This window comes from Lampetra planeri, chromosome 58 (genome assembly GCF_965212315.1).
Source record: "Lampetra planeri chromosome 58, kcLamPlan1.2.h2, whole genome shotgun sequence".
In the NCBI taxonomy this organism is placed as follows: Eukaryota; Metazoa; Chordata; class Hyperoartia; order Petromyzontiformes; family Petromyzontidae; genus Lampetra; species Lampetra planeri.
This window is the reverse complement of record NC_136164.1, coordinates 3,418,515-3,434,204: the sequence shown is the minus strand read 5'-3', so window position 1 is coordinate 3,434,204 and position 15,690 is coordinate 3,418,515. Positions and strand designations below refer to the sequence as shown.

Sequence of the window (15,690 nt, the reverse complement as noted above, 5' to 3'; positions counted from 1 at the left end):
GCCTGCTGCTGCTGCTGTATATTTGGAGTTTGCGTGCCTCTCTCCGTGGTCGCGTGGATTTCGCTACGGGTCTTCAGGTTTTTTTCCCTCCGCAGTGAGAATAGACACCACCACCACCACCACGCGTTCCCCAGTCTTCTTCTGCTGCTCGAAATGTCCACACGATGATGATGATGACGATGATGACGATGGTGACGATGATGACAATGATGACGATGAGCTAATTTCGCTGAGCTATCATTCGTGATTGCCAGGTCGCTTCTGAAAAGAAAAGAGTGCTATTGTAGCAGCTCATCGGGACCCTCACCTGGTTAAAATAAATAAATAAACAACTTTAAGAGTTTTCACAGTTTAATATTGCAAGTGTGAAAATATCCCTCCCCGTTGCGCTGATGATGTCCGAGTGAAGAAACGCCGCTCCAAAGTCCGAATTTATTCGAGTGGAAAGTCGAAAGCACTAATATCTCTCCAAATCGCCGGCGTCAACACTCGCAACATCGCTTGCACTCGCATTCCCAGCGATGTGTCACGACTTTCCACAGCTCTCTCTGTGTCTCTTGTTAAATCACACTTTGTATAACTTAAAAGTCACCCGTTGGATACGTACATGGGGGTGTGGGGTCAATGTAGGTATAACACTATTTTTTTTTTAAGTGTGGTTATATATGTTTAATATTATTAAAGCACCACAAGATTTGTATTTACATCATCTCAGCGAGAAGGGTTTAAAACGATGAATATTAATAGCGATGGCTTTATCCCAAATATGATTAAAATTGGTCGCCATCATAATCTTCATCATCAAAATCAGCAGAGTCATAATAATCGCAATCATCATTATAATCAACATCTTCACGATCATCACTGCAATCAGTGTCAACATGAACCAACGTCAGTCACCATTTGCAATCATGATTATGACATCATCGCCGCAATTACCGTCATCACATTACATATCAATCATTAGGTGACGTAGCGATCACCATCATTCATCACAGTCTCAATCATCAACACTGGCTGTCATATAAGTCAAGACATCATCATCATCATTAGAATCACAAACATCTTTTATCACCATGATCATCATCATCGGCAAACTCCACATTTCAATCGAGGCTCACTTAATTGGTTGGCTTGTCCAGCTTGTAATGTTAAAATCTCCCAAAAATAATTTTAACCAGCTGAGAGGGGGTCATCCAATGCAAATCTCTACGCCCGAACGAACGGCCAAAGTCATTCGTTCGACTGAAAACAAAAAAAGGTTAGTAGATTATAGCGATTAAAAAATAAAAACTCAATATTTAAATATTAATAATACTGTCAAACTCCTCCAGGAAACCTCACCGGAGTCTCAGGGGACTCGTGTGCATGAGCGGCGTGCTCCACTCGGCTTGCTCGGCCAATCCCTCGCAAGCGAGATCACGTTTTGCATAATATATACAGAACAGAACGTGATACTAGCCGTTACATTTTACACATCTATGCCATGGGGGTTGTTTGACCATACTTCACCTCCCTGGTCAGTGCGGGTTGGTGAAGGGGAGTGGTGGGTGGGTGGGTGGGCGGGCGGAGGGATGGGAATCGAACTCAAGAAACTGGGTTCTTAGCGCAGTGCGCTAACCACTGTGCCACCACTCCTCCGCATCACCATACATAATATAAATATTAATCCGTGCATAATATCTTTGGTGAATAAATGCATTTACGTTGCAATAAATGAGTAATATACGTTGTTTTTCTTTCTCAAATCCATACATACAAAGCTACGCGCTATTTTATTCCTGCTCCCTGCATCCAGGCTCCTCCTATGGACTGCTCTGGGCAGCTTGTCACGGTTTTGACTTGGACAAGGAGCCCCTTGGGAAACGAGGAGACCTCGCGAAGTCGACTGGCTCACCCAGCTCGTGATGAAAGTGACTTGCCCACTCATCCGAGGCATCGGTGGCGAGGCCGTTCGTTAAGACTTTACCGAAAATGCAGGGCTCATTTTTATGAACCCCGGAGGGGAAGGATGATGATAGGGGCTGAGTCAACCTTCCTCAGCTAGGATTTGAACTGACGACCTTTCTCATTGCAGGCCACTCGTTCCACCGCTGAACCCACCTGCCCAGGTTGTAATGATAATGCCGCAGAGTCATTTTACTCTTGAGGCTCACTTGACAGACTGACTGGCCCAGCTTGTAATCCAACCGCCACAACACGGCTCAGCATTGTCGTTTTGCAGAGGCTCCCTTAACGTGCTGGCTTGCACAGCTTGCAATGGTGCAGTTTACAGGGACTCCTCGACTTACGAGCACTCGACCGACGGACTTTACGAGATACGAACAAACCTGTCCGTATGTCCAGTTGCCTGTTGAGATCGAGAGTCGTAAGTTCAACCGCCGCGCAATAGATGGCGGTGGTGGCATCTACATCTGCAGAACGTGAAGAACCAGTGGCATCTACATCTACAGAACGTGAAGAACCAGTGGCATCTACATCTGCAGAACGTGAAGAACCAGTGGCATCTACAGAACGTGAAGAACCAGTGGCATCTACATCTACAGAACGTGAAGAACCAGTGGCATCTACATCTACAGAACGTGAAGAACCAGTGGCATCTACATCTACAAAACGTGAAGAACCAGTGGCATCTACACCTACAGAACGTGAAGAACCAGTGGCATCTACAGAACGTGAAGAACCAGTGGCATCTACACCTGCAGAACGTGAAGAACCAGTGGCATCTACAGAACGTGAAGAACCAGTGACATCTACATCTACAGAATGTGAAGAACCAGTGGCATCTACATCTGCAGAACGTGAAGAACCAGTGGCATCTACATCTGCAGAACGTTAAGAACCAGTGGCATCTACATCGACAGAACGTGAAGAACCAGTGGCATCTACATCTACAAAACGTGAAGAACCAGTGGCATCTACATCTACAGAACGTGAAGAACCAGTGGCATCTACATCTGCAGAACGTGCAGATGTAGTGGCATCTACATCTACGGGAGATTATACAAACTTAGTGTACACGCCGTACAGCACGTTTGCAAACTCCAGGAGTAAAGTTGGACTTACGAACAGACCTTCTGGAACATAACTCTTGTGTAAGTAGATGAGTCCCTGTATATACACATATATTACATGCATGCATACATTATGCATTCATGTGTAGCTGTTGAATTGCCAGCACGATGTGAGTGTGTTACGGCTAATAGCAGCAGCAGCAGCGGCAACACTGTCCTGCCAAGAAAGCAAACCTACGTCTCAATGCATCAATACAGAATAACCTGAAAGGAGGAAAGATAAAACCCAACGATCTATTGCAAGTGACAGGTAATGAGTCATAATTAAGTGATTACCTGCCACAGAGGCGAGTGGACAGGCGGACTGGCTGTTACGTGGGCGATACATGCACCGAATCCTTGCTGTAAGAACCGATTACTGGCGATCAATGGAGATTATATTCAAAAGTGACATTTCAGCGAACGGAACAAACGAGACGGGGCAGCCGACACAGCGAATCTGTGCGAGTCTATGGGTCTGTGTGAGTCTATTGGTCTCTGTGTGTGTCCATGGGTCTCTATGTGAATCTATGGGTCTGTGTGTGAGTCTATTGGTCTCTGTGTGTGTCCATGGGTCTATATGTGAGTCTATGGGTCTGTGTGAGTCTATTGGTCTCTGTGTGTGTCCATGGGTCTCTATGTGAGTCTATGGGTCTCTATGTGAGTCGATGGGTCTCTATGCGAGAGACCCACACTACACTATACACTAGTGCTGTACTAGTATACTACACTATACACTACACACTAGTGCTGTAATAGTAAATGTTGTAGTAGGTTTACTCTCCAACACACAACCGGTGAGTGCTGAACTAGTAACTAAATTGGCACGTCTTGTTCACGCAACAAACCTTAATAATTGGCTGTGTCGGGGCGGTGGTGGCGGTTTAACGACACATTTATATTTAGAAGAAGAAGAAGACTCGTCCATTCGTACAAAAAACATCACCACAGCCATGGTCTATCCACTGCTGGACAAAGGCTTCCCCCAAGCTCGCTCCCCCTACGACTCTCGCTCCGTGCTCGGACTTGACTGCCGGCTGTCGCCGTACCCCTCTGTTCGGTGGTGACGCGTCCGGCACATACTTATGTACGTTGAACTTCTTCCGCACCGTACGTAGCCAACCGTGTGGAACTAAACTATTTTTTTATTTGACCAGGTAAGGCCCCACTGGGCTACGTGGCTGTTTTTGAGAAGCCACCTGGCCAACACAAATGGCAGCTCAACGAAGTGGCTCATCATCATCATCGTCATCACGTGGACATTTATAGCCAGTAAGCCAAATACTCTAAACGCCGTGGTGATGTTGATTCTAAATGTGGAGAAGAAAAACCGGATGACCCGGAGAAAAATCCACGCGACCACGGGGAGAGAGAGAGAGACACCCACGACCACCTGTATACCAGGCGAGGTAGTTAACATCTCGGCACCGTCGCAAATCGGAGGTGCGGGGGTTTGAACAAACTAAACTTGAAAGGCCGTTCGAAGGAAATGAGTTTGTCAATTTAGATGATTTCAAAGTGCCGTAGCTCCAGTGGTTCCCTAACATCGTGTTCATTCTCCTTCCCGTCTCTCGGCGCAATGTCTACACCAGCCCACAAGCGCACTCACGCAGCGATGGTGGCACTGTGACACGCGATAACAACAACGGACTGCCAGCGAGCCTCCGGCCACGTGAACGTTATCCAATCAGAAAACGGGTGGCGTTCCGCACGACGCCGCACTAACCAATGGGATCACTCCATCCACGGATCGCTCGCCAATGAATTGGCGCGGCGGTTTAACTCCTTCGGCGAATCGGTGACTCTTCCGTCGGCTCGTCGAACCGACGGCGAGCAGGATCGATACAATCGGATACCACAATTGGGGTTTCTCCGCAACACCACACAACGCACCCGTCAGGCGACGCCACGTCCACTTCCTTCCATATATGGGCTGATCGCTGATTTTGTAGGCTGTCTGATTGTAGTGAATTAGTGCCTAGAGCTGTCCCTAGCTCGGGGTAACGGCGAATCGGGGGGGGGGGGCGATCGCCCCGGGCCCCATGCTTTGGGGGGGGAGGGGTCGGGGGGGGCGGGGCTCGCGCTACGACGGCGGTGACAGCGCCGGTCGGTGTCACTTCAAACCAGGGGCCCGTGGGGGATCATCTCGCCGCGCGTTATGCCCGAGCGGCAACGTCCGCGCATCTAGCTTGTGTCTTAGCGGGGGATACGCATGCACGCACACGTCTGCGTGTATATGCACGGCGAGTCCTCGCATAGTGCGCGGTCTTCGCACTGCAACGCGTCATTCCGAGAGGGAACGCTTTTCGCATGACACGGGGCGCGTCATAACGGGGGGCGCGTTATAACGTGGAACGTGCTCCCATTGTAATGCAGAACACGCCTGTTATAACGCAGAACGCGCCTGTTATAACGCAGAACGCGCCTGTTATAACGCAGAACGCGCCTGTTGTAACGCAGAACGCGCCTGTTATAACGCAGAACGCGCCTGTTATAACGCAGAACGCGCCTGTTATAACGCTGAACGCGCCTGTTATAACGCTGAACGAGCCTGTTATAACGCAGAACGCGCCTGTTATAACGCAGAACGCGCCTGTTATAACGCAGAACGCGCCTGTTATAACGCAGAACGCGCCTGTTATAACGCAGAACGCGCCTGTTATAACGCAGAACGCGCCTGTTATAACGCAGAACGCGCCTGTTATAACGCAGAACGCGCCTGTTATAACGCAGAACGCGCCTGTTATAACGCAGAACGCGCCTGTTATAACGCAGATTGCGCTGGGCCGTCATAACGCGGTTTCCGAGCGGTTGACGATGAACTACTTTCTTGAGCTGCGCGACTGAGCGGTGCAATGATAGGGTAAAGCGGAGTGATACGGCAGTAACGAGGTGGCGGCGTGCCCTCGGTTGTTAGTCCCTTCGCCATCTCACTGCGCGGCGTGCGTAGTGGTCGTAGTGGTAATGACATCGTATGTCACCACACTTTATCGTCGTTATATCGGTTATGGGGACATTGTTGCTTCGCTTGACGCGGCAATTTCCGGGAACGCCTCCATGACTACAACTACGAGCGGCGTCTTAAACGAGGACTCGCCGTAGACAGATCGATCGATTCGATGTAACAACAACAAATCTTCCTTCGGCACCTCGGGTGTGGCCTTCAACCTTAGTCCACGTACCTCGAACTTCTTTCGCACCGTACATAGCCACCCGTGCTCATCGGAGGCGCGGGGGGAAGCGACGCGCAACAAATACAAATATCCCCCGTGTAGCCTTGACAGACTGTCGGGGCAAGTGCTGTTAGCGAACAGCACTTTTGAAGGCCGGCACACGAGGGGGTGGGTGAGCCCGCAGCACCACGCCCGGCCGCCTTTGTCTCCCTAGTGGCGATGTTTATAACGCATCACAGCACCAGGTGGTCATTTGAGGCCTAGGGGAGGCCTTAGGAACCGTTCAGATAATCGTCATTGGCGTTGGCGTTGGCCGTGAGCTGGAATCAAACTCGGGTCGTCAGGTTCGTAGCACAGCTCCTCCCGCACGTAACACAGATTATCTTAACCGGTTCTTTCTTATGTCGACTTAGCCTCAAACGAGTACCTGTTGCCATGTGTAATCATAGCCACTGGGCAGACAAAGGAGGCCGGGCGTGGTGCTGGCCACCCACCTCCTCGTGCGCCATCCTGGCCTTTATTGGTGCTGCTACTGGCTAACACGGATCTTTGTCCCCACTCTCACACACCCACACTCTCACACATCCATGCTCTCAGACACACTCACACACTCACACTCGAGGCGAGTCTGAGCTCCTACACGTGTTTATCCGTTATGCTCGTGGTGGTGGTGGTGGCGGCCGTGGTGGTGGTGGCGGCCGTGCCGGTTGCTTCGGTATCCACGTGCCAGCAGCTCGCGAGCGCTCGCCGGTCCGCACGTCACCGACGACGACCTCCGTCCAACGCGACCCCCCCCCCCCACCCGACACAAAACCCGGTGTCGCGCTTCTACGTCTCAGCCGTCGCCGTCGGTGCAACCGCCGGCGTAGCACCGCCGAGTGCCAAGTCACACGAGCTCGTGGAGGTCGAGCGAGTCGGCGCAGAAGATGCTGCTGACGCCGGGGCTGTGCGGGGGAGGCAGCAGGGCGATCGCCTCCAGCCAGTCCAGGCTGCAGCTCCGGCGGCCCCCGTACGTCGCTCGCCCTCCCCGGAACTTCGCCGCCTCCGCCGCCTCGTCCGCCCCGTCGTCCTCTTCGTCCTCCTCCTCGTCGTCCTCGCGGTCGCCCAACGTCATCGCCACGCCGTCCGCGCCAAGGCAGAAGGGCCCGCCAAGCTCCTGGCCCGGGAACGTCTGCGCGTCGTAGAAGTCGGACCAATCGCAGAAGAGCTCCAGGCTGGCGCTGCCGCCGCTGATGATGTCGTCGTCGTCCTCCTCCTCGTCCGCTTCGGCGGCAGCGGCGGTGCGGCCGTCGTTATCGTCGAGGGCCGTCGTCCGCGAATCCGTCCGATCGGGGAAGTCGCAGCCGGAGTCGAACCGTTTGTTCGCGGTTGTGGAGGACGTGGTGGTGGTGGCGGCGGCGGCGGCGGCGGTCGTGGCGACGGCGGCGGCGGTGGTGGCTGCCAAGTTGCCAGCGTCGGCGGCCGTGGTGGCGACTCTGCTGCTGCTGCTACTGCCGCCGTCGTCGCCGCTGCCAGCCGACACTTCGACGGCGCCCGATTGGCTCTCTGCTCGGTGCTGCGGGCTGCGATGGCCGGAGGCGATGGTGACGTCGGTGGCGGCGGCGGTGAGAAGTTGCGCGGGGGAGCGCGGCGAGTCTCGGTGGGGCCGCTCGTGACGACGACGTTGCTCGACCGGGGTGAAAGACGCCTTCTCCGACATCAACTCTGCGGAACGAAATCGCAGAGAAGCCGCCACAGGGAAGCCGACGCTTGAGTTCACAGTCGGGCAGTGGCTGGGCACGCTCGCGCGGAGCGGTGGCGAGGTTGCGGCCTCGAGTTTTGCTTGCCGGCCGCAGCTAGCGTGAGTGGTGAGCGAGATAACAGCGACCAGTCTGGGGGCGTTTTAAATTAGCGCCCGGTGCGACGTGTAAAGATATCATCAGCGCAGCGGGGAGACAAAGGCGGCCAGGAGCGGTACTGACCACACCAAACATGGGATAAGTGCTGTTCACGAAAATAATGATGACGATGACGATAACGGTGATTATGACGCTGATTATGATTTCTCACCTCCAGTGCTGAAGAGGACGTCAAGGATCTCATCCATCTGCTGCGTCTGTGAACGACACGGAAAACCGCTCTGCGTTAACACAGGAAGTGACATCGCCAACGTGGGCAGGAAGTGACGTCGCCAGGGCGGGTCTGCGCCAGTTTTGATTCCATAGCCAAAATTACCGACGAAATTATTCGTGTTTCTATATTTTAGTCAACGGCGAGTGGACAGAAATCATCCAGTGTGACGATGCCTTCGACTATCCACAAATACTACCATCATCATCACCACCACCATCAATGAATCCATCTATCTTTATATCCAAACCAGCTCCTGCCTCCCGTAAACCGTGTCACTTCGGTGTGGCCACCCCCACTCCGCTCCCTTCCCCGTGTCGTTACCGCCCAATGTGAAAACGGACTCCTCCTCCGACCCCCCTCTCCCTGCTGCCCATCTTGAGCCGTCTCCTCCTCCTCCTCATCAACCCTCCCCCTCCCCACTTCATCGCATCCTCCACTCGTCATCGTGTTTCTGCGTCGCATCTCCCCAGGCACGGCGACCACCCCCCGCCTCCCCCTAAGCACAAACCTGCAGGCACGCCCGGGGCGACGAGGAGCAGGAGGACGAGGAGGAAGAGGAGGGAGGAGGAGGAGGAGAGGAGCCGCTGTGCTTCACCGCGTCCTCGTACGAGGGAGGGAGGCCCCTGCGGGTGCCGGGGGAGAGGATGGCCGTGGCGTTGGCGGCGGTGGTGAGACACTCGGCTGACCCCGCGATTCGGTTCTGTAATGACGCGACAGAAAGACAATTTTATTGCAAGCGGATGAAATTGTATGCCTGTCAATCCACGCGGTTTACCCCGTATTCTTGAAATTTTGATTTCAGGCCCATGCGGCGTACAGCCGTTTCAATACGGGCAACAAAAAATGTGTTTGTCTATTTGTTTGTGTATGTCCCTTGTGATGGGACTTTGTAGGATGAACGTTGAGATTTATAAGGGCACGGGGTGACCAATCAGGTCTGGATTGGTCTGTAATAAGGTAGGCACTGATAAGGGGTTGACAGGTATGTGAACTGCGCCTTACAAATGTACATTATTATTATTTTCTAGGGATGAACAAGTGAGTGGGTGAGTGAGTGGGTGACGGAGTGGGCGAATGAGGAGATGATTGAGTAGTAGGTGAGTCAGTGAGCGAGTGGGTGGGTGACTGAGTGGGCAGGTGAATGGGTGAATGAATGGGTAGGGGAGTGGATGAGTGGGTGGGTGAGTGGGTGAGCGGATAGTGGTGTCCCTACCTTTTTCAGAAGCTGCTGCTGCAGAATGTGCTGCTGCAGATGTGCCCGGCAGTGCTGCAGTGCATGCTGGGAGTGCTGCCCATGCAGCTGCTGCTGATGCAGTGCATGCTGGGAGTGATGAGGCAGTTCATTTTGGGTGGCCTGCATTTGAATTTGCTGCTGTTGCTGTTGTTGCAGTGCATTCTGGGACTGCTGCCCCTGAAGATGCTGGTGCTGAAATGTATGCTGGGAGTGGAGCTGCAGTGAATTTTGGGTCGGCTGCCCCTGAAACTGCTGCTGTTGATGCTGCTGCATGGCATTCTGGGAATGCTGCCCTAGAAACTGCTGCTGCATTGCATTATGGGAGTGCTGCCCCCCCTGAAACTGCTGCATTGCATTCTGGGATTGCTGGTGCTGCTGCTCTTGCTGATGCTGCTGCTGCTGCAGGAAGGGGAGCAAGGGATTGTGGGAGGAGGAAGAGGCGGAGGCACCGGCCGGTCGCGCGCCAGGCAGGGCAGCCGCGTCGGTCACGAACGGTCTCGGTGAGAACGACGCAGCTGGAGGGACGGCGCCGCCCCCTCCCCCGCCACCACCGCCGTTGCCGAAAAACCCGAACGGAGGGGGGGTGCCCCCCCCGCCACCACCACCCGCAGTAGCGGCGGCGCCGTCCCCGTACCCCGCCCGGAGCGGGATGCCGCCGCCACCGCCGGCGCCGCTGCCCCCTCCCGCCGCCAGCTGCAGGCGCAGCTCCTCGGCCTGGCGCCGCTCGCGCTCCAGGATGCGCTTCAGGTCCTCGATCTTCCGCGTCTTCTCCAGCAGCGCCCAGTCGCCCTCGCTCACCCCGCACTGCGGCGGCACCGATGCCATCGTCGGCGTCGGCGGCGGAGACGACAGACAAGGGGCACGCGACGTCGACGAGGAGGAGGAGAGAGACGAGGTGGAGGAGAGGGACGAGGTGGAGGACGACAGAGGCGATTCGGGCGGCGTGTTCGTCACGGCGGTTGCCGCCGCCGTCGTCGGTGTTGGCGTCGCGGTGCCGGCGCCGTGCCCGCCGTCGTGGTGGAGCCGTAGGCGCTCGAGCAGCACGGGCTTGGTGCCCGACACGGGCAGCGAGCGCACCTTGAGCAGCTGCTTGAGGTCAGCCACCTGCGTGGAGGAGGGGAGCGCCGGGTTAGCAGCACCGGGGCGATGATGATGATGATGATGTTGATCGTGTTGATGATGTTGATGATCACGTTGATGTTGATGATCACGATGATGATGATGATGTTGATGATGTTGATGATCACGTTGATGATTTTGATGATCACGATGATGATGATGATGTTTGATCACGTTGATGATGTTGATGATCACGATGATGATGATCATGTTGATGATCACGTTGATGATCACGTTGATGATGTTGATGATCATGTTGATGATGATGATCATGTTGATGATGTTGATGATCACGTTGTTGATGTTGATGATCACGATGATGATGATCATGTTGATGATGTTGATGATCACGTTGATGATGTTGATGATCACGATGATGATGATGATGATCATGTTGATGATCACGTTGATGATCACGTTGATGATGTTGATGATCATGTTGATGATGATGATGATCACGATGATATTGATGATCACGATGATGATGATGATCACGTTGAGGATGTTTATGATCATGTTGATGATGTTGTTGATCACGATGATGATGTTTATGATCATGTTGATGATGATGATGATGATCGTGTTGATGATATTGATGATCACGTTGATGATGAAGATGATCATGTTGATGATGTTGATGATCACGTTGATGATCACGTTGATGATGAAGATGATCATGTTGGTTGAGCTATCATTTGTGATGGCCATGTAGCTCAGTGGGACCTTACCTGGTAACAATTAAAATATAGTTTAATACTTTTTAATAATAAAAAAATCAATTGGAACCTCGGGAGCCAGTGCCTCACCTTGAGTTCGTCGAGGTTCCGCGGGAGGTGGCTGAGACAGACATCGCTGGCTCCGAGGGACGCGCACGAGAACGCGTGTCCGTGCGTCTGTCCCGAGACGTATCCTTGCCCTTGTCCCTGAGCATGTCCGAGCATCTGGCTCTGAGCGTGTCCGCGCGTCTGGCTCTGAGCGTGTCCGAGCATGTGGCTCTGAGCGTGTCCATGCGTCTGGCTGTGAGCGTGTCCATGTGTGTGGCTCTGAGCGTGTCCATGCGTCTGGCTGTGAGCGTGTCCATGTGTTTGACTCTGAGCGTGAGCCACGTCCATCTCCTTCCTGCCATCAGCCACCTGCATCGCGTGCTCCCCGCACGGCGAGCTGCTGGGACAAAACACAACGATCATCGTCGTCATCATCATCATCATTGCCACCCGCGTCACCGCCAACATCACCATCATCATCATCATCGCCACTGTCATCATCGCCACCGTCGTCACCATCATCACCGTCTTCATCATGATCGCTGCATCGAGATTTTAGATGCGCTTCTGCAGCCCTCTGGAACGCTCTTTCTTCCGATATTAGGTTATGTACACACACAGGAATTCAATGGGGGTTGGTTGTGGCCCTCTCCCAATATGTCTCTATGCAGAACTTCTTTTGCGAGGTACGCAGCCAACCGCACTAATCGGAGGTGCCGGGGAAGGACAACAAACTAAACACAAAAAATCAGTCCTAAAGAAACGAGTTTGTCAATCTCGATGATGATTTACAAGTGCACAGCTCCAGCGGCTTCCTGACATAAGGGAAGAGCGTTCCAGATGGCCGCAGAGGCGCGTCTAAAAGCGCCGCGTGATGCGGCGACCGCCATCCTTGCAGCCAAAATCATCTCCGTAGGCCGGCCCCCTAGGTCGACTCAGCCTCGAACGACGCCCCCACCGCCCGCTCACCGGGCTGCGGGGGAGAGCGCTGACGTCGCAAGTCCCTGCCGGCTGAGGATCTGCATCTGCAGCATGAGCTGCTGCTGCTGCTGCTGCCGAAGCAGCAGCGTCGCGTAGGGCGGACTCGCCCCGTCGGACTCGCCCGCCTCCGCAGGAGACTCGCCCGGCGGCGGCGGCGCCGTCGATGCCGGCGGCAGCGGTGGAGGAGGTGGAGGTCCAAGCGACGGCGCGGAGTTGGGGCGGTCGCGCTCCAGCCGCTCGGCGGGAGGGACGTACTGGTGGTACTTGAGCTTGCGCACTTTGGGCCGCGCTTCCCGCGCCCTCTTGGAGCTCCGCGACGGTTTTGCCGGGCTCGGCTGTGACACGTGCCGTGGGGCGGTGGGGGTGTCCGTGGGGGGTGGGTGGGAGACGCGGAGAGACGACGACGTTGGGGGGGGGGGGCAGCCCGCGGTGGTAATCGTTGCAGCCGCATGGGTCGAGCCGCGAGCGTTATAACGCGGAATGCGTGCACCGTTATAACGCGGAACACATCTCGTTATAATGCGGAACATACACGTCGTTATACTGAAGAATGCGTGCACCGTCATAACGTGGAATGTTGACCGTTATAACATGGAACGTACATGTCGTTACACTGCGAAATGCGTGCACCGTCATAACCTGGGATGTTCACCGTCATAACGTGGAACACATCTCGTTATAACGTGGAATGTTCCCCGTTATAACGCGGTTTCTGAGCGGTGCAGCGACACGGTGACCCGGAGTGATATGGCGGTAAAGCGGTGGCGGCGAACCCCAGCTTGTTTGCTACCCTTCTCCATCTCACTACGTGGCGTGCGTAGTCACGGTGGCGTATATCTTGCCACACGCTATCGGCATTACATCGGTTACGGGGACATTGTTTTCCGCTTCACGCATCCACGACTGCGGCTTCTACTCGCGGCAGCGCATTGACCGAGGGGACTCGCTGTGGACTATCTGGGCTCCAGAAACAAAGAGCGTGAAGGCTCTCGCTCGTGGCTAGCGCTCGGCTCTACAGTCGTCCTACGCTGCTCTGGGTCTCTCGCAATACACGGCATGCGATCGCCATCGTCAGCGAACGAAGCCCCACCACCACCACCCTGCTCGTCTGTGCACTCGACGCGTCGCTCGAATGGACTTCCTTAGAAGTCGCCAAAGGAGGCCGAGGTTGTTCCTCCTCGCCCACGACAAACACGTGGGAGCGGCGAGCAATTGGACGCCGCTGCCTTCGAAGAGGTCCGCGAAACGTCGGCATCGGCAGCAGCGGCAGCAGGGCCCGTGTGGACCAACCTTGTTTGGCGCCTCGGCAGGGCAGCCCTGATTGGACGGCTGGCTCGCGGCGTCCGAGTTACAGGCGAGCGGATTGGCCAGCCGAAGGTCGGCGACGAGCGTTGCCGTGGTGACGGAGGCCGACGGGGTCGGTGTCGGCGCAGGGGATTGGCTGCCTGTGGGGGAGGGGGCGTCGCCGCACGTGCTGCTGTCTGTGCCCGGAGACCACGAGTCCGGGGAACGTGGCAGAGCAACTGCGGGAGACACGACGGAGTTGACACGACTGAGTTGACACGACCGAGTTGACACGACCGAGTTGACACGACCGAGTTGACACGACCGAGTTGACACGATCGAGTTGACACGACCGAGTTGACACGACCGAGTTGACACGACCGAGTTGACACGACCGAGTTGACAAGACCGAGTTGACACGACCGAGTTGACACGACCGAGTTGACACGACCGAGTTGACACGACCGAGTTGACACGACCGAGTTGACAAGACCGAGTTGACACGACCGTGGTGTCGGGAGTCGTAGTGGTGATGGTGGCGGTGATGGTGATGGTGGCGGTGATGGTGGCGGTGATGGTGGTGGTGGAGGTGATGGTGGCGGCGATGGTGACGGTGGCAGCGATCGTTGTTGCGGAGCATTCCCACCAGAGTCAGCCAGGCAGCCGGGCGTCAGCGGCGGCACGGGCGGCGGCGGCGGTGCCGGCGGTCGGGAGGTTGAGACGGGAGATGGGGAGACGCGGGCGCGCTTGATGTACTCCGAGAAGCCCGCTCCTTCCGTGTCGCAAGGCGCTCGCAGAAGTCTCGCGCTGTCCGCTACGAGGATGGGGAGAGCCGGCGTAGCATCAGCATCAGCAGCGGCAGTGTCAGTGGCACAGCAGTCAACACATGACACCGGTGTAAGCTTAACGCATGGCGTCTGTTCCGGAACACTTCACGGCAAGGCCGTAGCCATGGAGTCAACATTGGGGGGGACCAAATCTTCAGAAAAAATTCTAAATTTGAAAACTAATTTCCTGCCTAAAAAATTCACTAACACATAGGATGGACTTTTTATTAATTTTTACAATAATGTCTAATAGTGTATTGTATTACATTGCTCTGTTTTTTTATTTTTTACCCTTTCATGTTTCATTGTACGTAATGGCAGAGATTAGGGATTAATAAAGTACAACCATAACCACAATCATATAAACAAAAATCTATTTTATAGCAATATATTGGGGATGGGGGGGACATTTTGAGCATATTTGAATATTGGGGGAGGATGTGTCCACCCCAATTTCTATTATAATTACGGCCTTGCTTCACGGAACGCACGTGCCGTTATAACGCGGAACGCATGTGCCGTTATAATGCGGAACACGTTTCGTTATAACGCAGCTGAGCGGTGCAGCGGCACAGTCACGTGGCGTGCGTCGTACTGGCAGTGACATCGCATCTCGCCACACGTCATCATCGTTACGTCGCTTATGGGGACTTTGTTTTCGCTGAACGCGGCACTTTCCAGGAACGCCGCCACAACTACGACTCCGACTAGCGGCAGCGCGCTCAACGAGGGACTTAACCGTGCGCACAAAGATAAAAGTCCCCCGTACAGCCTCAACAGACTGTCGAGGCAAGTGCTGCCTACGAGTAGCAGCGGCAGCAGCGCCTGTTCAGTAAGGGCGCACTGAGAGCATCATCGGTAGATCAACACCACGCCCGGCCGCCTTTGTCTCCCCGGTGACGGTGATTCGAACGCCACCGTGATCGCCAATCGTGGCCAGTCGTGTGGCGTGTGTCCTCACCTTCGAGCGCCTCTGGCTTGCTGGAGACGCTCGTGCTTATGATGTCCTCGATCTGCCGAGGACACGGTTCACACTCCGTTACACGTGTGTGTGTCATGTGTGTGTGTGCACACGTGTGTGTGTGTGCACACGTGCTAGAGGTCCTACAAGATCCTTGACCCGCCTGTGGTGACCACCTCTCA

General features: G+C 54.6%; 1 protein-coding gene across 1 annotated transcript; it reads right to left on the bottom strand.

The window, feature by feature from the left end:
* Positions 1-7,046: 7,046 nt before the first annotated feature.
* Positions 7,047-14,029, bottom strand: LOC144735964 (uncharacterized). The gene is made up of 7 exons (XM_078618565.1): positions 13,727-14,029; positions 12,425-12,771; positions 11,498-11,852; positions 9,552-10,676; positions 8,847-9,038; positions 8,276-8,321; positions 7,047-7,930 (listed from the first exon to the last, which is right to left on the bottom strand). The coding sequence occupies exons 2-7, from the start codon at positions 12,487-12,489 to the stop codon at positions 7,113-7,115; spliced, it is 2,601 nt and encodes an 866-aa protein (XP_078474691.1). The 5' UTR covers positions 12,490-12,771; positions 13,727-14,029; the 3' UTR covers positions 7,047-7,112.
* Positions 14,030-15,690: the final 1,661 nt, after the last annotated feature.

Excerpts from the sequence above, each read along its gene's own strand:
- LOC144735964 (XM_078618565.1), bottom strand. The coding sequence starts at position 12,489 with ATGCTGCAGATGCAGATCCTCAGCCGGCAGGGACTTGCGACGTCAGCG. Across the intron at positions 10,677-11,497 it reads GGAACCTCGACGAACTCAAG|GTGGCTGACCTCAAGCAGCT; the intron begins GTGAGGCACTGG and ends TCCTCCACGCAG. Across the intron at positions 9,039-9,551 it reads AGCAGCAGCTTCTGAAAAAG|AACCGAATCGCGGGGTCAGC; the intron begins GTAGGGACACCA and ends GCGTCATTACAG.